Source organism: Scomber japonicus, chromosome 18, assembly GCF_027409825.1.
Source record: "Scomber japonicus isolate fScoJap1 chromosome 18, fScoJap1.pri, whole genome shotgun sequence".
Classification (NCBI taxonomy): domain Eukaryota; kingdom Metazoa; phylum Chordata; class Actinopteri; order Scombriformes; family Scombridae; genus Scomber; species Scomber japonicus.
Genome location: NC_070595.1, coordinates 12,979,911 through 13,000,846, shown reverse-complemented (window position 1 = coordinate 13,000,846; position 20,936 = coordinate 12,979,911). Strand labels below are relative to the sequence as shown.

Genomic DNA, 20,936 nt, shown 5'->3' with positions numbered 1-20,936 from the left:
TGGAGTCAGTCTGGGATTATGTGAAGGGACAGAAGCAGCTGAGACACCAAATCTGCATAAGAACTGTGGTGACTTCAACCAAACTATTACCAAACACTGTGTGAAGGTGTAATGTACTGGTGTTGTTTTAAATCACATCACATATGGATTTGATTTGGAACATTGCCTGATGTTAACTGATAAGTAAGAAATGTTCATGGGATCATTTTTGAAAGCATCTCCACTTTATGCAGGAGTTTATACTTTGGCATTACTACTTTCATTCATTTTAAATATGTGAGTACTTATTTCATCACACTAAAGTATGAGGAGCATAATTTGGACATATCCTGCAGCTGTGATTGGTTGGAAGGCGTGTCAGCTGGACCAATCAGAGAACTCTAACACACTGCTGCAAAATACAAACAACATGTAACACTTCTCTTTTTTTAACATAATATTGCAGATTTAAAACTAAATGAAATAAACATATAAACTTAAAAACATGTTTATTTTTAACGGTGGATTTCAGTTTCAGATTATTGCGGCCGCGATGATGTCATCAGCGTGCGCCACAGAGGTTTAATGAGTTCACTCCATAGACAGCCGGACAGGCGATGACAACAACTTTAAAACAGGCTTTAAAAACCCACTTTGGGTTCGACAGCTTTAGATCTAAAATACAGGAAGATGTGGTCAAGGCGGTCGTCAAAGGTAAGTCAGTCGACAGTCTTATTTATCAGCTGTGTGATAGTTAATCTCTTTGCTCATTAGCAGAGCTGCTAGCTGGCTAAAAGCAACAAGGAACCTTCCAAGGAGACGCTCTTAAGACATGAGTACACTTGAATGGTTTCTCACAGGTTGATAGTAATGTAATATGATGCAGGGTGGTGACTGGTGTTGTCTTCCTGTGCTGCAGGTGACAGGGATGTGTTTGTGTGCATGCCCACTGGAGCAGGGAAGTCTCTCTGTTACCAGCTGCCTGCTATGCTGGCAGAGGGCATCACCATGGTTATATCCCCGCTGATCGCTCTCATTCAGGTTAGTGTTTCATTGTACAGCTCCTATATAAAACCCTTCAAATAGACATGAGATGTTAAAAACACCTCCTTTATGTGTGTTTCTTCCCAGGACCAAGTGGACCACCTGAAGGAGTTGGACATCCCAGCCTGCTCCATCAACTCCAAACTGCCAGCAGGTGAGCGCCGTCTCATCCTGGCTGATTTAGAAAGCAGCAGCCCGAAGTTGAAGCTCCTCTACATCACTCCAGAGATGGTGGCCTCTCCTTCGTTCCAGCCCTGCCTGACAGGCCTGTGCTCCCGCAACCTGCTGTCCTATCTGGCAGTGGACGAGGCTCATTGCGTCTCCCAGTGGGGCCACGATTTTAGGCCGGACTACCTCAAACTGGGTGAGCTGCGTGCTCGAATGCCGGGTGTCCCCTGCTTGGCACTGACAGCGACGGCGCCTAAGAAAGTTCATGAGGATGTTCTTCAGTCCCTGAAGCTGCGCTCGCCTCTTTCTTTCTCTACACCTGTTTTCCGCAGTAATTTGTACTATGATGTGATCTTCAGTGAGCTGCTGCCAAACGTCTATGTCCACCTCCACGCCTTTGTTAAGAAGTCCCTGGGACTGGACAGCGCGTCTGATGGACAGGTTGGTAAACTGGACTCTGTGAGATGTTGGCATGGCTCCTTTTCCCTGAAATGATAGATCTCCACTTGCTTGTTTTCTGCCTCTTAAAACTGCTCCACAGGATGCTCAGCATATTATATGTGCAAGTCAATGATTTTTGTGGCTTTGTTCTCTTTTGTTCAAATCCCCAAAACGTTTGCCTACAGGCCAGCTGACACACTATATCAAAATGCTTTCATGTTTTTTTCTTGTCTAAGCATAATGGAGTTTTAACACAAATCTTCATGCCAATACTGGTGTCACAACATCAGCCTTTGAATTTCCTTTAAATTCAGCTCATACAGTTGTGACATGTCCTAAAGCAAGGCATGTTACTGTTGGAGAATAATACAGTTTACAATTTGCACCAACATCTGCCCGTCTGAGGCAAGCTTCTTTATAAGCTCACATGCTGCAGGTTATTATAAATAGTCGTGTCCAGAGTGGCACCTCACCTGCGTTAATTCATAACCAATAAGAAATGACAGAAGGGCTTTAACTAATGATTATGCTCATGCAAATGAGTTTATTGATAAATTCTTTTGTCTATAAAAAATAAAGAAAACCATCCAGCAAAATTTAGTGGAGACCAGGGTGCCATCTTCAGATGAATGATTTTGGTCATTTTGTGATCATATGAAACACAAAAAGCAGAAAATCCTACAATAATGTTATGTTTGGATTTTTATGCTTAATAAATGGCAAAAAAAATCTATCAGATTATTTTCCAGTAAATTTACTGTTGATTAATTAAAGCAGCTAATTGTTACAGCTCTAAATTGCAGATAAAGACATGTGAATGATATGTTTAGGATTATTTAGGAACAACGATACATAGTTTGTTCACCAGGGAGCGCTGATAAATGTATTTTTAAAACATAAAATGTCCTTTTTGGTTCATATCAGGGTCATAACTTTTGTCATCTGAAATTTAAAAACCTTAAACATTGATTGTGTCATCAGCCTCAAAAATCCAGTATCAGTCAGACTGAAGTCCAGAGCAGCTGGACCTGCTTCTTTTTCATGCAGCATGATATTTTCGTTACTTGTAATGTAAACTAATACTGATTAATCTTTTGATAGGTAAATATATTTCCGCATGTTTCCTTAAACTATGTGATATTTGTGAACCAGGGTTGTGGGATCGTGTACTGTCGGACCAGGGATGCCTGTGAAACCGTGGCTTACCAGCTTACCAAGCTCGGAGTTTTGTCGAAGGCTTATCATGCAGGTAAGATTGTTTTATTTTCCCTCAAGTAGCAAAGTTCAAGGATCAAGGATTTTTATTGTCATTCCAGCCATGTAGATACACGAGAGAGAACAAAATACCATACTCAGGTCCTGGTGATCATAATAACATAAATATGTATAAAATACAATAATGAACATCTACACAATAAGACATAATAAAATTTGGGAACATGAGGATTTTGGCTAGACTTTTTTTTTTTTTTTTTTTTTTACAGGTTTGAAGGCACGAGATCGCGAAGAGGTCCAGAATGAGTGGATGCAGGGAAAAGTGCTGGTTATTGTGGCCACCATCAGCTTTGGTATGGGAGTAGACAAGGCCAATGTCAGGTAGTGTGAGACATCTGAGATTTTTGTTTTGGTCTTTTGTATTTCCTACAGAATTTTAAGTTTTGGTTTGTATGTCAATCCTGCAGGTTTGTAGCTCACTGGAACCTCGCTAAGTCCTTGGCAAGTTATTACCAAGAGTCTGGGCGAGCGGGGAGAGATGGGAAGCCCTCCTCCTGTCGCACCTACTACTCCCGCAGAGATAAAGAGCAAATTAACTTCCTCATCCGCCAGGAGATCACCCGCAAACAGGTCAGCACAACACCAGAGCTTTCAAAATGTAACATTCTGCCCCGTTTTAAAAAGTTGAACATCTCTTGATCTTGGTCCACAGGAAAAACGCGGTTCTGCAAAGGAGTCGGACAATACAGCCATGAAAGACTTTGAAGCCATGGTGTTATTCTGTGAACAAGAGGGGTAAGTGAAGGAATCACTGCAAACATACATGAGTTTCGTTGAATGCAAACAACTCAAAGTGTAGAGTCAAACCACCACATAATAAAACAATGTCTTTACCCATTTGCACATAGTGTAAACCACGTCTATGCTATTCCTTAGTTTAAAAAATGTATCAGGATTCAGTTTAGTTTCTGTCCAGCAGAGGGCAGCCATGATCTCTCTTTTAATGTTTCCTTGTGTATGAAGGGACACTTTCTGGTTTGAAAGCAGCTTCTGACTGCCAAATCTCATTCTTTAAGAATGACACAGATTATGTTTAGAAAAACAAGATAATGAGCCAATTTTTCACTCCCCTTCATATTTCACTCTCTTGTTGCTCTGCGGTTTGAAAAACTCATTTTTATTGCTCATGTTCCCATGTATTTATCTGCTTATTTGAAGACATTTGGGATTGGCTGTGCCTTTTCCTCAGGTCAGAGTTTGTGTTGCAGGGATACTCCAAGGAATGTAGATTCTCCTAAAAGCCTGCAAGCTTCAGCTGCTGTGTTTGGCAGCTAGTCAAGGACATCCTTGTGTGTGTTTGTCAGGTGCTTTGTTATTCAAGGGTTGGACCTCTTGTGTGCCACTGGACACACCCTGTGTGAGGCCTCATCGCTAGTTGAGATGGACATAAATGTCTCTTTGTCAAATACATGACCATGACTCTCAGTAAAAGTTTCAGGAGTGATTGAGAGAGCTACTGAAAATTCATGTTTTTGTGTAACAAGGATATTTGGCACCATATATCTCCTGTGATGAGATGCCTGATTTGACGTTGCTGATGTGTGGAGCATATTTGCTCATAATATGTTTGCTCCATTCATCTTGGTCCTGCGACAGCAGCAGCAGCAGCAGTTCATGCAGGCCACTGATGTCATGAGCACAACAATCACTGTGGGAGAGCAAAAAACATCATCATTATTGCCTCAGACTACACAATATTTGGAATTATAGAGAACAGAGACTCACAGATGAAGGTTAAGACGATGAAGAAAGCCCCCAGATCTATAGGGTTGGCATTGGGGAGATCCAGCAGCTTGACCCATATCTTGCTCAGGAGGTTCAGCACCTCGTCTCGGGTGTCCATCCTTACATAGCAGAAATGAGGAGGATGCTTTGAAACGTAATGCTTGAGTTTGGTTTACACAGTGTCTCATTTATGTGCCTTCACACCAGGATATAACTCCTGTTACTTGTCAGTGGGTGAGATTACATTGCTGGTGTGTTGACACAAGAAGATAATTCTCTGCTCGTAATCTGTGCACATGATTAGATGCTTTTTAGCCTGCAGTTTCCAAATTTTAAGAGAGGAAGTGAGATGATTATAGGGAGAGAAGGCAGAAAGTGTGTGGGAGTGAAGAGATCTAAAGCAAGTGTTTTTTTTTTCCAGCCAAGTGTGTTTCTGGGAGTGAGTCTGGGAGGGGGGTGACAGTGGTGAGAGACGATACTCAAATTAATCTACTGTAAGTCATTTGAACCAAAAGAGAAAAAACATGGTCCATCTCTGAGTTCAACTCTTGAAACCAAGGCTCTACTTCCATTGTGTTCAATGTGTATAACCTCTAACGTGATTTGTCATTTTAAAGGGTGGTGTCAGAGTATCAAGTGTAGTTCTCAGTGACTGGCACTGGGTGTGACAGTCTGTGGGTTCAGCTCTTTGTTGGCTTATGTTTGCAGTGTTGTTGTATTGGATAATCCAATACAACAACACTGCAAACGGCAAACTTTTTTAAATTAATTAAAAAAAATATATATACAAACACTGTATAATAGGATATAGTTTGACATTTTTAGAAACATTGCACAACCTTATGTTTACCTTTGCTGCTATTCCAAGGCTTTTATTCTATAATTTACTTTACTTTATTAAACTTTCTTAATAAATTTGCCAAGTATATTTTTTGTAATTTTATATTCTTAGTAGTTAGGTTTGTTTAAATCCTTTATTCTGCATGTGCCCTGTTAGTCTGGGAGAAACTGAGAAATGACAATAAAGAAATCTTTAATCTTGAATGTAGCTACTTAGAGCTAGCAGCCAGTTAGCTTAGCTCAGCATAAAGACTGGAAACAGGGGTCCAAAGTAAAACAAATTCCAATTAGCAACAACTTTTTAAAGTTCACTAATTAACATGTGTTACCTTTCATGTTCAATAAGATAGAAAACAAAACAGCAATTCACTGTTTAACAGGAGATTAATGTGTGGGACTATTTGTTGGCTGGGAACAGTGACTTCCAGGAGTCTCCGCTGGTTGCCCGGCAACCTGAAGAGCCAAGAAGTAGTCCCACACACAACCCCTGTTAAACAGTGAATTGTCATATTTACATTTCAGGATATATATATATATATAATGTTAGGAAGTGCTGCTGTTAGCTAGTGACATAATTAGCCTGTCTCATATGATCATGTCTCATGTAGCTAGCACTTGGTAAAAAAGTGAATAAGCTAATTTCTCCATTAAGCTTTTTATGTTCATTTGTCCAGGAAATACACATTTGCTATTGCTCTGTGTTGTATTACACATTTATTGTCACCACTCTGTGTTGATTTTACATGTCCGGTAACTTATTTGCTTACTGACAGAGGCCTGGTAAACAAAATGACCATAAAGCTGAATCAGCACCTCCATTAAAACGGTTTCAACACAATCAACATTATGATGATCATGAAAGTTGGGTTTATTGCACGGCTGTTGTGTTAGATTGTATTGGCATTTGTGTGTTATATACAAACTTTTACAAATATTCAACTAAGTTAGACAATCAATGAAGTTTGTCATTCATCACAATTGTTGAAGACTTAATACGAAAGAGTACTTTTTAAATGTATCTTGAAATTTGAAGTGCATTATAACACTTGAACCCGAGGCTGTCATCACCTTGGAAAGTTTCTAGCTGTTTGGCAGACGACCCTGACTATTCAGTGAAACAGTCATCGCTTGGTGTGTGTTAATTTTAGACCATGTTTGCATACATGTTTGACTAGATTTTTACTCTGTATTAATTGAAATCCCACACAAATATATGAAAGTCAGTTTTTAGGGGGGCAGAAATGGCTATAGGAGTCTGATCTGTATTAGTTTCAACACTGAACATAATCTTGTGCTGCTAATGTACAAAGAGCGAGAGACTTCTTACACTCTGAGTTGAGTAAAACTACAGAGTTGCCTCTCTTTCTTATTTGAAAACAGGTTAGTTAAAGTTTCCAATGTGTGTTCGCACCTACCTACTGACTATATTTTTTTTAGAAGCATTCTTCACATTCCTCCCAGCCCTGAGTATTTCTCTGTAGCTTTGTCTCTCACTCAAATTCACACTCACACTGGAAGGCACTTACCTGTGAGAGTCCTTGTTGTTTTCACACACTCAGCCAAGCCCGGACTGACTGTGAGAAATTACAGTACAGAAGTGAGCAGACCAGTTGATGAGGAGGAGACTGTGATGAGCATGTCGTCTCTTCCCCCTGAAGGAGTTACCTGCTTGAGCGTCTTTACGTTTGGGTGCGAGCTGTTGACGTTGGAATCCGCAGCATGTAATCCAGTGGAGAAGTCCTCAGATGCTGCCTGAGATTAGCAGTCAGGTTGAGATTAGGGTTAGGAAGGATAACTCCTCAGGTGCAGATGATAGGCAGGATGTGGACTGGATGAAAAGTAAGATGGAAAAAAAAAAAAAAGAAATCTATGGGCTGAAATATGTACCACCAGAAACTGAATCTGAATCACATCATTTGAATTTGTATTGTTCAATTTGAATCATTGCATTGAAAAACTGGATCTGAATTGTATCATTTGAAATTGAATGTATTAGTTTGGAACTGAACATTCAGTTCTGACAATTCAAATTCAGTTCTCACAATTCAATTTCAATTTTCTGTGACAAACGGGTAGTTAAGGCAGAGCAATCGAGCGCAGATATATACAGGACGCCTATTCGGCAAATCAGCACCTTCGTTTTTGAGCACATAACACAGTGGTCATTTGTTGCCACCTCCCGGAGGAAGAACTACTTGACCCATAGACCGGCTTGACCCATAGACCAACTTGACCATGGATGAGGCTGGGAGTCCCAGCGAAGGTGCTGATTGCTCTGCCTTAACTACCAGTTTGTCACAGAAAATTGAAATTGAATTGTGAGAACTGAATTTGAATTGTCAGAACTGAATGTTCAGTTCTAAACTAATGCATTCAATTTCAAATGATACAATTCAGATCCAGTTTTTCAATGCAATGATTCAAATTGAACAATACAAATTCAAATGATACAATTCAGATTCAGTTTCTGGTGGCACATATTTCAGCCCATAGAAATCTCATTCACTGCTTTTCTTTCTGCTTTTATGATCATCTTAAGCTTCCCTTCCTTTGAGCCTTTTTATCTTCTCTTACCTTTAGTGCACTCTTTCGGTTTGTTGTTCTCTTCTTTTTGGCGTTTTTTTTTCAGTAGTGGCATACAAGTTATCCCCTGTGCCATCTACTTCAGTTTGTGAAACCTCCCAAGGCTGCTTCCTCTCTCTGGGAGTGACTGTTGCCTCACAGAGTCTTTGTGTGCCTCTCTGTCTTTCTCCACCTCCTTTAGTGAAACTGCTTTCTCTTTAATGGCGGTGGCGGTAGTTAGTATGTTGTTGAAGAGGCTTGTCTAATGGGCTGTTTCCAAAATACGCTGTGTGTGTGTGTGTTTGTTTGTGCGTGTATGTGTGTGGTGGAGGGGTGTGTGTGGTGTGACTATAGGCTGTTACATAATACTGGATCTAATGGTGAAGTGTGAGGCCCTTTTTAGAAACAGAATGGCAACAATCATAACTAAAACAGGGACTATAAACAGAAGCATAACATGCAGGAGCTCCTGTTAGAAATTAAATAGAGTTGAGTTTCCAAAAACTCTGAAATCACAGGAAAATAAGACTGAAAATCAAGATTTAGTTTGCTCCAATGCATTATTGATGTCAGTAAAGCCCACACAGCTCTGTGTCTTGTAAATCTTAGAGAAATGTTTTTATTTCATGTGACAAGCAATCCCTGTTTGACTTATTTTATAACAAATGTATTGATCCAGGCAGTGTGTGATGGTTACACAATAGCTAATAGATCAATAATGCACTGGACTGTGTATCCGAACCACACTTTATGTATGCTTGAGTGATACTTACATCATCATGTTTGACCTTCTTTAAAGTAATGACTTTATATCTGTACAGTTTATAATAAACTCTCTTCTCATATCTTCCTATCAGCTGTCGCCATGCCACCATCTCCAAGTTTTTTGGGGACAAGACGCCAAACTGTGCCGGTGCCTGTGACTACTGTCGTACCCCTAAAATTGTACGAGCACAGTTAGAGAGGGCTGCTGCCCTCAGCACCAAGACTGAAGCTCAGAGCAAAGGGCCTTCGGGGCCATTTGGTTTCCAGCCAGGGCTTTATGAAGGAGGAAAGAAGGGCTATGGCTTCGAGAGGTGGGATGACCTTTGTGATGTTGTTTGAAACGTTTGACTTGGATACACTGATTCAGTATTGCTTCAGAGCATCAGTTACACTCTCTAAATGAACGCTGTCATCACACCTTATAGATTTGATGAAGAGAACGATGACAGTAATGAAGATGATTCCACAACAAGGAAAAAGGAGTTTTCTGCCCTCTTCAAGAAGCAGATGAACATGCGAAAGGTGAATCTTTATTGCACACAAACTCTTTTAAGAAATGTGTTTATTCTCCTGTGTTTGTGTTGTGTCTCTGTACATCTGTCAGGCAGCTGCTAGCAGCAGGAAGGCAGGGCCTGTTGGGGCCCTGTAAGTGAGGTTTGGGGTAAATCGCTTCCACATGTTCAATGGAACTGGCAGAATGCTGAAGTGAAAGGATTCATTTGCTTATCCAAACTCTTCAATAAAAGCAGGAATGTTCTGATTTTAAACTAGTAGAAACAGAATATTAACAACAAATAAATGATGACAGTCATTCAAAGGTCTTCTTATTGATTGTCAATGGTGAATAGAACAGTCACTACAGAGGAAGGATTTCTGTTTTTCTCTCACCTGTGTCTCAATACAACAGTCACACAGCTGAGCACAGAAGATATATTATACATAATAGATCACTATAATTAAATTACTGACATCAACAGTGAGTGAATACAATGACAATTACAGAAGAATACATCAAGAAAAAGTAAAGATGGAAGATAATTTAAAAAAATAAGGGGAGAAAAAAAGGGAAAGGGGGGGGGGGGGGGGGGGCTCTACTTTGAAACTTCTGTACTGGGTTTCATAAAGAGTGTCGAGAAGGGGCGTCACACTTTGTAAAATCTCTGTTCCTTGGATAGTATAATGACTTTTTTCCAGATTCAAACACAACACTGTCTTTAATCCAGTGTGAGTGGAAAGGAGGAGCAGAATCCTTCCACTTAAGTAAGATACTGTAGCTCGTCGAGCCAGTAATGACGTGAAAGCTAATGCGTTCAGTTTTGCTTTAGGCAAATCTAAATCTGGAGCAATGCTAAAAAGGGCAGTGAAGGGTTTTCTGAAATGGTTTCAAAGACTGATGTCCAAAACTTAACCAAAAAGGGACATGTTCAGTTCATGTGAAGGAGTGAGGCAGGTGCTGCATATTTTACATTTCTCACATTTAAGGTCAACATCAGGGTACATTTGAGCTAATTTGGTTTTAGATATGTGGATACGATGAACTACCTTTTTAATTGTAAGTATGCATGTTGGGCACACATGAAGGAAGAATATATTGATTAAGGATCGAGTCCCCCATTCATTAAGAACTTCATTTAAATCTCAACAATATTAATATAATAATAATTAAAAGAAGGTTGAAGTGATGCTACATTCAAAATATTTAAAAACTCACCCCTTCAAGGCTTGAAAGATGAGTGTTTTATAGCCATGTTCAGAATAAAGTAGAACTGGACTAGAGGTAGATTATTCTGGCTAAGAGGTTTGAAAAGCTTCTACAGACATTATTTATTTATTTATTTATTTATTTATTTGTTCTTGTTTGTGTGTTTTTTGTGCTGCTGGAGCTCATTGTAACTGATTGAATTCAACCTTAACACAGCCGCTGGTCTCCTTTTTTTAAAATAAGGAAACCACAAAGTTTGGAATTTAAAGATTTGGGTTATCACTTTAAATGTGTACATTTGTCAGTGTGTGGGGTTCAGGCTGGATGTGTGTGATAAGGCTGCAGTGATTTAACTAGGTTTTCTGTCTCATGTTTCAGCAGGCAACTGCGGGTCAGATGGAAGACTTCACTCCCCCAGGTAACATTAGTAGAAGAATAATATAAAATGTTATTATTATGGATGACTAGCTAGGCTCTAAAATATAGCTGGTGTGTCCTGCTGTATAGATGATGACTGCCCACTCATAGACGCCAACAGCCAGAGGATACCCAGGCTCACAGTTAAGGTATAACACATCACTCAGACATTGCAAACACATTCCTCATAGCTGCTGCATTAATTAACACTTCTCCAGGAATTACAGTGATTCATATGTTATGAGATGTGAAGGGAGACGGTGATGTCTCAAGCTAAACAAAGCCATAAATGTGAAAATTGGTTTATTTGCAGCACCTGAGATGGGGAAAAAATACTAAATGAAAATATAACACTGATACTGGAGATTATTGGAATAGCATTACATGTGAGAATATTCTGTACAGTTGAAACTTTGAGCCAAGAGGACATTACAAGCTGAATATTCAGTATGTTCAGCTCAGCTATGGAGCCCATGTGAAGACAAAATTCTGGTGTTTGACATGATTTAGCTTCAGTGTTTTAAATCCTGCAAACATTCACTGTCTTAAATGATGTCTCTCTCTTTAAAAAAAATAAAAAAATTCTTCAGTTATAAATACTTTGAATTTGTTCTAACACTTGACCATTTTTATTGTAATTATTATTGTTTGTTAAACTTTGATTTATAAATTAGCTTTACATTATATTCCAGGCCAGAGAGCACTGCCTGAGCCTGTTGCAGGAGGTACTACATGGCCACCAGGGGGCAGACAACTCATTCAAGTAATTACACAGACACACACACACATAATGTTTATACTTTATTATTTTACAGCAGAACTGTAATTAACCTTCCTCACATTGTTCTCTGTCTCTACTCCATCTCTCAGCTGTGACACTTTATCTTTAGCTCTGGATATGGAACATGAGGTTTTCAAGAACAGCAAGTCCTCCAACTTGTACAAAGCTGCCGTCCTAAAGAAAGTAACTACCGAATGTTCTGTCTGTCGCTGTGCTGCTGATATTTTACAATAAGATCCGGAAGATACAAGGCTGAACTCATGTCTTGTTTTAAAGGTAGCAGAGCTGAAAGCAGAAGAAAAAAGAGGAGAAAAAGAGAAGACCACCAGCAACAGCAGCTGCAGTGAGACCGGAGAAATCACATCAAAACACAACGAAGAAGCTTCCTCCTCATCCTCCTTTTCTGAGGAGCTGCAAGGGTTCACATCTGCATCTGAGATCTACTCAGTAAGTATTACTCTACTACTCTCTTTCACCAAGTTCACAAGCAATTCTTGCTGCAGACTGTAGTTCAGATATAAACGTCTTCTTTTTTTTCCATTATTCCTCCAGCTGAAGCGTAAAAGAGTTGGAGCAGGCCTGAGGGGCTCATCCAACCCCTTCCAGACTGCCAAGGAGTTGATGAAGACAGAAAGTGGTGGGTTTTACAACGATAGCTCAGAAAGCCCTCGAGAATCGGGGGCAGATGGGAGAAAAGAGGCAAACGCGGACACATCTTCAACCGTGACGTCATCCATCAGAGCCATAGCGAATGCCGCTGCCGCCAACCTGAACAGCCCGACGAAGGGAGGCAGAGCCCTGAGCAAGAAGCAGCAGAAGCTGGCGGAAGCAGCGAAGACTTCCCGCAACATTTCACAGTATTTCGCGAAGAAACAAACGACAGAGAAAAGCCAGGAGGAGGAGACGCCGAAGGGACTCAATGCTACTTTATCTGTGGCACCGCAGGAAGACATTACACTACACTCTGTGGAAGCTCTAGAGAGCAGTCCTGTGGAGTCAGCCACACCAGCAGAAACTGAAAGTGAGGTAGTATTTATGCTCACTGATGAAGAGGAGCAAGCCTTTAAATCAGAGATGACAGAAGACGAATGCAAAGAGGATGTAACGTCACCCACAGAGTAAGATACACACACAGTACAGTATTTTAGGACAGCTTTGTTAGAAAGTCTCCTCTTTTCTATCATAACATTTTTATCTTTCACACAGACAAAACACCACAGAGGAAGAAGTAAAACCACCTATAATAAAAGGGGTAGGTGTCCGTTGCCTTGTCAGGTTTTAAGATGTATTTCCTGCTCAGTGAGTGATGACAGTACCTATGTGTCCAGCTGACAGATGATATGAAAACCAATAAGGAGTCTCCTCCAGCGAAGCGCAGCCGGCCCACAGACGGGAGCATCAGAAGAGTGACCTTTAACCCCAACGTGCAGGAGAGGGCCGTGCAACCGTTGAACGAGCCACCGAAGGCCGTGACGCTAAAGGAAGCTGCTGATATCGTGGTCCGCTGCCTGGACCCTTTTTACACTCAGGGAAAGTTCGCCACCAAGGTGAGAGAGAGGGAGGCTATGATTTCATGTTTGATGGAAAAGTGGAAATAAAACTCTTCCTCAGTTGTTTTTTTGTTTTTTTTGTGGTTTTAGGAGCTGTTTAAGTCCTTTGCTCGCTACCTGTCTCACCTTCTTGCAGAGGGGAGGAGTCGGGGAAAAGGCCAAGGTAATCGGAGCATGAATAATTGCAAATGCCCTAAATTGTGCACCACTGAAATCCACCAACTGCTTCCTAACACACACACACACACATACATGTCTTTGTGTCCACAGTCAAAGCCGAAGCCAAAGCTCTCATCAAGAAGTTCTTCAGCAAAGTCAAACGCTGCGAGTGCGAGGCAGACTGGAAGCACCTTAAAAGACCTCACAGCTGTAAAACCACAGAGACCAAGGAATGATGGGAGGGGAAACACAGACATTCTCATTGTTTAAATCCTTCCTCTTTGTCAGTGCCTAAGCTTCTCCCGTTCCAGTGATCTCAGCCTTCCCCCCCCCCGCAGACGCCTGCTCACAAGGTTTACGGTTGATTTTTGCTGCTAGAGTTCTGCTTTCTTCAGGCTCGTTGCTGCTCCAGTAGCTTAACTCAATAATCAAGCAATAAAACGTGTTACAGCCCGAGAGAGCAGAGGTAGCACCTCGTTTCCTCTATTTTCAACCCATTTACTACAAATTGTGTAAATTGTGGTTGTTTTAATACCTTACAGGCAGTAAGAGGTGATTAATTAATTTGACAACAGTGTGGAAGTAGTGTGGTGCGTCACTTTTTTTTTTTATGTCAATCTGCACAGAGACCTGCAGTAAAATCTGTTTCAAATCTATATTTTCACACTAAACTGAACTGTATGGAGGCCAAAGGGTGCTTTGAAATAAAAAAACAGTAGTGTGAAGAATACATAATTTGAAGTAAATGGGGGTAAAACAAACACAAACACTTTAATGTTTGACATAAACCAGATGATTCTGTGTTTCTGGGGGCCAACAGATCTTTGTATTGCTGCTACATTTGTCTTTGAACAAAGTAAGTGGACATAACTGGTCAATACTGTATGGTGTAAAACTCTCTGAATGTGTTTTTCTTTTCTTTAAAGACTAACTGACTTTGTTTTTAAAAAATATTTGTTTGTCTCGTAGCCTTAGCAATGGGAGAACTTGTGTGGGTGTTTTTCTTTTTATAGCGACATGGTTTCCAATGTGGGAAATGTTTCTGAGTTATCGTGCCTGTTGGGACTGTGAGAGGTCTCCGCGGTCAGAGGAAACCCAAAGAGTACTTGAAGCATTGATGGACACAGAGGCCCTACTGTGTAGAGAGTCTGAACAGCTATAGTCTTCTCTTTGCTCTTAAAAGTTTACAATAAAGTCTATGCTGAATAGGAACAGACCCAACATAGTGTGGGACGTCTCTTATTGTGTGTTAATTAATGAATGCTAATGTCTTCAACTGGACAGTTAAACCTATTAAAGATTGAGGGGGGGTTGTATGAGGGGGGAAGGGAGGAGACGTTGGTGCCAGGGGCACTGTCAAATACATGATGACGTCACCTCCAGTGGTGCTGCCTTCAGGTACTCCTTGTAACTTCCATATTTGGATTGTTTTACTATTAGACCATGATTAAAATTGTACTTTTGGACTATCACGTGGACATAGTGTCTGGTGTTACCTGAAACTGTTTAACAGGTCGCCGTCTTAGGTTTAAAAAACGGTAAGGACTATGCTGAATGTGCTAAAACCTTAATAGCTCAAAAGTTATTTTCAAAAAAGGCTACCAAGACTGAAACAGTCTTGAGAGGTTTAATTGACTGAGAGCCTAACTTGCCTAAAATAAATATTTTGATTTTGTTGGGGGCTTTCCATGCTGTAATTTACTTGGACCAAGGCTGCATTGAGCAGGCTCTACCCTGACCCTGAGCCACCAGGGACCGGGAAAGCTCCAAATTTAATTTGTGTACAGGGTTATGATATTTAAAGAAAATATTTTCTGAAATAGGCATTACAAGAATATGACACTGACATGATTAGAGCTGCAACAATTAATGGATGGACAGAACATTTGAAAAAGCAAAACCCTTATAGTCTAACTATTTTCACCTTATAATTAGTTGTGTGTTTTTTTATGTGTTTATTTATAACAAATAAACGCCTAAATTATCTTGATCCAGCCTCTGACATGAATATTTTCTAGTTTCCTTACACCTCGGGTTTATTTAGGTTGTATCTTGGGCTTTGGGAAAACGCTGGCTGACATTTTTCAACATGTTCTGATGTTTTATAGACGAAATGACAAATCTATTAATTAACGAAATAATCTGCAATGAAAAATAATCGTCAACAGTAGCCCTTCACATTATACACATAACCCCACCCAGCGTCTTAAGTGCGGCGCACGTCGCTTTTTCCGACGGCACTTGAACGCAGCAGGACCCAGGCCCTGCTGCACATCAAAGACTTGTGAGACAAACAGAAGAAACAGATGGGTTGTCAGGCAGCTCATATTCATCATGAGCCCCTCCACAGCAGCAGATCTTCAGGTCTGCACGCTCAGACCTGCTTTTACTTCATATCTGTGAATGCTTCAGACAGACAGGTGCGCAGCTGAGATTTCCTCTTCAAGTGATTTTTCCTCAAAGGGTTACACACTTGGGGAGGCAGCGCCGTTGTTGTTTGTTGTCACTTCCGGCCGAGCTATCGGTGAATTAGCAAATCACGTCGCCGGTGAAGAAGTTGAGCAGCATCGATGCTCCGAGCAGGAAGGATGGAGGAGTTTGTCACGGAGGAAGAGGAGCCATGGTACGACCAGCGCGACCTGGAGCAAGGTGAGCCATCATTTCTGTCGCTTATGGTTCATGAGGAGGGATCATACGATGTAACAATGCTTAAGCTCCTGTCTGTCACTGAGTGCCTGGCTTGGATTTTTGGGATAAATAGGTGGATGCAGGACGGAGGAGGAGGGGGAGGTGGAATGTGAAGGGAATGGAAGGAGAAGGTTGCATCCATTGTAAAACATTTCATGCTCGGGTGCACACACTGTGACAGCACTGTGCATTTATCCACTGTAGCTGCAAGCCCTTCATCTCTGATCTCCTCTTCTGCCAATTATTTTGATCTTGTCAGTGGTGTTTCCCAGAATAGCCTCGCTGACTGACTGACTGGATGCTGCCTCTGTTTCATCTCCTTCCTTTGCACCACTGTTTATAATGAGTCTTTTTGTGGTTTCTCTCATTTAAAAAAAACAAAAAAAAATCATCAAGCACTCTGTATTCACTCTGCTGAGGTTAGGCACTGACTGACGTCTGAATAAACGCACTGATCATCTATAGGGAGGTGATGACATAATGTATCTGTCATGAGACAAAACAAACAGGCCATTCATGGAGGAATCCTACATTTCCTGGATTTTTGAGATAGTTTTTGGACAAAGAAAGGAGTCAACATGAGCCAGGATCTCAGCCTCCATGTCCAGCTTTAATTGGTTAAAGCAGAAAATGGGCAGTGATTGATTTTGTGAACGCAGGCCAGCAGTCTGGGCCTCTCCCTTTGAATGAACACGAAAAGCAAAAGGCATAGAAAATCTATTAGAGCTGTTGAGTTTGCCGAACATGTGATGCAGTTTATGTTTTAATGACTTAAATGGATGCACTCTAACTGACCAGTGCATCTCATAGTAATGCTGAGTGTGTCTCTGTGCAACACCGGCCTCAGCATCACCCCATCTCCTGATTACCTGCTGACCCAGAGAGCCAAAGCAGCTTTATGTCTCATCATAACACAGGGCATAGTCCGAGTGGAGAGAGGCAGGTGGATTTTACTGTGTGTGTGTGTGTGTATGTGTACAGTATTTATGTGTGTTGTATTTCATCTAAGAGTTATTCAGCATTGGACTAGAAGCCATTAAGCCCCTGGGTTGATCTGATTAGGGAGCCCCAGATGAGACCTCCTTCAGTCAGGATCAGAGATTCCAGGCTTTGGGGTCAGAATGGAGGCATAATTGCCGTCAGCGTTCTCGCAGCTCCAAACAAACGTCATCCTGCGATATGCGCTCGTAGTCTCATGATTTTGCCCCAGAAATGAAGGATGCTGTTACGCAACTTCATCCTGATCTGCTATTTGGTGACCCCTGTGTTCCTTATGATCTGACAAACATTATGAAGTGCATCCGGGCAGATGGCATGAGATTCACACATCAGAGAGCATCACAAGAGATGCAGCAGAAACACGTGAGCAAATGTACACAACTGGCATAGCTGCAGTGTTTCTAATCAGGCTCATCAGTGCAGTTGCAGTACTTCTGTGTTTTTTTTTTTAGGTGTCGCAGCCTCTTGCTCGTCTCATCCTCGCTCACAATTCTGAAATTACATAACTAAGACTATCTGCATGTGTAAAGCCCCGAGGAGCAGGAACTGTGAATGAAGGGTGAAAGCTCGCTGTGCCTCACACACGCTCTCACTCGCCTCACTATCACTCAGCAGCTCAGGCCATCGTCCTGTTATCAGTATTGCATTGTTGAAACAGGAAATTGCAGCCTCTCTCTGCAGCATTAGAGGCAAATGTAGCAACAGGGGCCAACTACATGAGTTAGATTTTAAGAAGGGGGGATTCCTGTGCTGTTCAGTTCATGGAAACCATAAAAATGTCCTAACAGTAAATCATGCTTTACAGTACAGCTCAGATGATGTGTGTGTTCCTGTTTATACTCTGTGCTGATAAAACGCTGCATTCATGTACAATAATGGATGTCAAGTGGCTCCCTGTTTCTTCCACTCCTCCTGCGTTGTGTTGTTATGGGCTCTAAGTATGCAAGGCCAGCAGGATCCCCCCCCCCCCCCCCCCCTCCTACCCAGTCCAGCTACGTGTTTTTGTTTTTTTTTGTCACTAGAGGAGATGAATAATGTGCTCCTCAAGCTGTGTTGTGAAATAACAGGAACTGTGAGAAGGGAGTCTGGTGCTGTCAGATGGCTCCAGGTTTGTATCACTATGACTGATAAAGCAGACTGAATGCACTGCAGTTTCATGTTGTTCTCATTGGTAGAGACTTGCACTTGCAGCTCTTCTATGAGGCTTGTTGTGTCTTTGTGTTCTCTCTTGTCTTGGTTTCAAAAGCTTTCAATTTGAATGAAGTGCAAGATCCTATGTTAATTTGAAATGACAAGGTTTAGTCTTCAAGTCATTTCTGGCCGACATGATGTCTGTGTGAGTGAGTGCTGCTTTCAAAAACACTTGTCTAGATCCTTCTCAGTAACATCACCACTTTTATGCTGTTTACCTTTTGTCTTTCTTTCTTGGCTCCCATCAGACCTGCACTTGGCGGCGGAACTCGGCAAAACTCTGCTGGAACGCAACAAAGAGCTAGAGGACTCCCTTCAACAGATGTACATCAACAATGAGGAGCAAGTGCAAGAGATAGAGGTATGCATGTCTCCCGCTTTGCGCATGTGCATTAAAAAGTTAATTTAATACAAGGAATGTTCAAACTTGGAACTTTCTGTCCCTTTCAGTACCTGTCCAAGCAGCTGGAAATGTTGAGGGAGATGAACGAACAGCACGCAAAGGTGTATGAGCAGCTGGATGTGACTGCCAGAGAGTTGGAGATCACCAATGAGAAGCTAGTGCTGGAGAGCAAGGCCTCACAGCAGAAAATCGACAGGTGATCCACAGTTGATGTTAGCCTTATCGCTATCATCGCTATCAAGTATCAGGCTGGATGTTCTGTTTTAGTTTTAAATTAACTAACCTCAATACTGTTTGTGACTCTCATATAAAAAAACCTAGAGTTCTTAAAACAGCTGGGCAGTAAATGGTTTGTTTGTTGAGGGACTATTTTCATCCTCAGCGGCGGAGTAATACACATTTGGTGCTCAAGTGAGTTTTTACGTTAAAAACAAACAGTGAAATGTCTATGGCAATAAAGGAACATGTCACCCAGTACAAAGATGTGGCTTGATATGTTTTAAAAGTGTACATGTTGATAGGCAACCACTACCACCTGAGCCAGCTTTAAAAAACTTGTAACACTTGTTCAGAAATGTCATAATCTTAATCATGGATCGACGTCCGTTACGAATGAGGCTAAGAATAGTTCTCAAAGGCGTCTTTTGTTTTGTCTCAATATGCTCAGTCTAGTTCTTTAGTCGTTAACAATGACTCAGTGTAGTTTGAGGAGATTGGTATGCTGAGGAAATAGAGCAATAATCACCTTGCTGATGACATAGCAGGCACTGAACAAATATTTGTGTGTGTTTGCACAGGCTAACAGGCACCATGGAGACCTTACACAGTCAGGTGGACAGTCTGACCACTCGAGTGGAGGAGCTGCGAACTCTGGAGGAGCTGAGGGTCCGCCGGGAAAAGAAGGAAAGACGCAAGACCGTCCACTCTTTCCCCTGCCTCAAAGAGCTCTGCACTGCACCAAGGTCACTGACTGTCAGGAGTTTATTAGTGGAGGGAAAGTCACCCTCAAAGCACATAAACACACAGATCTGATGTTCTGTTGTCATGGTATTGTGTTGATATAGATTAGTACATTGCTAACTCTAGTTGGACTGAAGTCATTGGTATCATCTCATGGCTTTATATGGAGTTTACACCTAGAATGAATGCCCATATTGGATGATTGGTTGTATTTATTAAAATCTGCCTGAAATCCAGCTACCTTATTGCTGTAACTTAAATGTTTTTTCAGGTATGAGGATGGTTTCCTGCTGGCCAACCCAGGCAGCGTGGACCTGGCCGAGAGACAGCCGATGGATGAGGAGAACGAGCGCCTGAAGAACATCGTCACGTCCCTGCGCACGGCCATGGCCGCAGAGCGATCCCAGAGGGAGGGCGCTGAGCGGGAGTGTGCGGCTGTGCTCCAGGAGTTTGAGCGTCTGGAACAGCGTCTCTTAGGAGCGGAGGGCTGCCAGCTGAGGGTTCAGGAGCTTGAAGCCGAGCTCCACGAGATGCAGCAGCTGAGGAAGTCCAGGGTGTGTCTGATTGGTGGAATCGAAGACGGACTGGAGACGCTGCTCAGCAATGGCCCTGAGATGGACACCCCAGATGAAGGTGCTGGGCAGGAGGGTGGAGGCGATGGAGGTTCTGGGGAGGTGGGAGGTTCAGGGCAGCAGGGAGGCCCAGTGAGGAAAAGCTGCAGTGACACAGCTCTTAACGCCATCTCTGCCCGTGACGCCTCAGGCAGGCGTCAGGGTACTTACGCCCTCCATGCCAATGGCGTGCGTAAACGTGGCATGTCCATCCTGAGGGAGGTGGATGAGCAGTACCACGCCTTGCTGGAGAAGTACGAGGAGCTGCTGGGGAAGTGCCGGCGTCATGAGGAGAGCCTGTGCCATGCCGGGGTGCAGACTTCACGGCCCGTCTCCAGGGACCCCTCCATGAAGGAGTACAGCATGATCTGCGCAGGGCCTTCGACATCGGGCCCGGTCGCCGCCGCTCCTCCCACACCGCCTCAAACTCCCTCCACTCCGGAGGCCCTGGAGGGGATCAGCAGGCAGGTGGAGCAGGTGGACAAACGGCTCAGCCAGAACACGCCAGAGTACAAGGCGCTGTTCAAAGAGATCTTCTCCCGCTTGCAGAAGACCAAGAGCGACATGAACTCCTCCAAGAGCAGGAAGTCCAATAAATAAACCTCATAACAGCTACTGATAACTACATGCACTGAAAAAGAGTCACAAAAGACTCTGACTCTTTCTTTTTTCTTAA

The 20,936-nt window shown here is 42.2% G+C and overlaps 2 protein-coding genes across 4 annotated transcripts; both read left to right on the top strand.

Moving 5' to 3' along the window:
- The first annotated feature begins 554 nt into the window (after nt 1-554).
- recql5 (RecQ helicase-like 5) lies at nt 555-14,623 on the top strand. 2 transcript variants are annotated; one of them, XM_053337912.1, is made up of 19 exons: nt 555-693; nt 899-1,020; nt 1,111-1,632; nt 2,785-2,881; nt 3,117-3,228; nt 3,315-3,477; nt 3,560-3,642; nt 8,892-9,110; nt 9,225-9,321; nt 10,883-10,919; nt 11,009-11,067; nt 11,611-11,681; nt 11,789-11,882; nt 11,976-12,146; nt 12,252-12,817; nt 12,906-12,951; nt 13,028-13,246; nt 13,340-13,412; nt 13,520-14,623. In XM_053337912.1, exons 1-19 carry the CDS (start codon nt 597-599, stop codon nt 13,642-13,644), a joined length of 2,973 nt encoding a protein of 990 aa, XP_053193887.1. In that variant the 5' UTR covers nt 555-596; the 3' UTR covers nt 13,645-14,623. The 2 variants fall into 2 exon arrangements, with proteins under 2 accessions (XP_053193887.1, XP_053193886.1); XM_053337911.1 differs by having other exon boundaries at nt 10,880-10,919.
- A 1,355-nt stretch (nt 14,624-15,978) lies between these two features.
- On the top strand, nt 15,979-20,885 carry cdr2l (cerebellar degeneration-related protein 2-like). 2 transcript variants are annotated; one of them, XM_053337914.1, is made up of 6 exons: nt 15,979-16,057; nt 18,535-18,647; nt 18,737-18,885; nt 19,487-19,651; nt 19,921-20,665; nt 20,705-20,885. In XM_053337914.1, the coding sequence occupies exons 1-6, from the start codon at nt 15,979-15,981 to the stop codon at nt 20,858-20,860; spliced, it is 1,407 nt and encodes a 468-aa protein (XP_053193889.1). In that variant the 3' UTR covers nt 20,861-20,885. The 2 variants fall into 2 exon arrangements, with proteins under 2 accessions (XP_053193889.1, XP_053193888.1); XM_053337913.1 differs by having other exon boundaries at nt 19,921-20,885.
- The last annotated feature ends 51 nt before the right edge of the window (nt 20,886-20,936 follow it).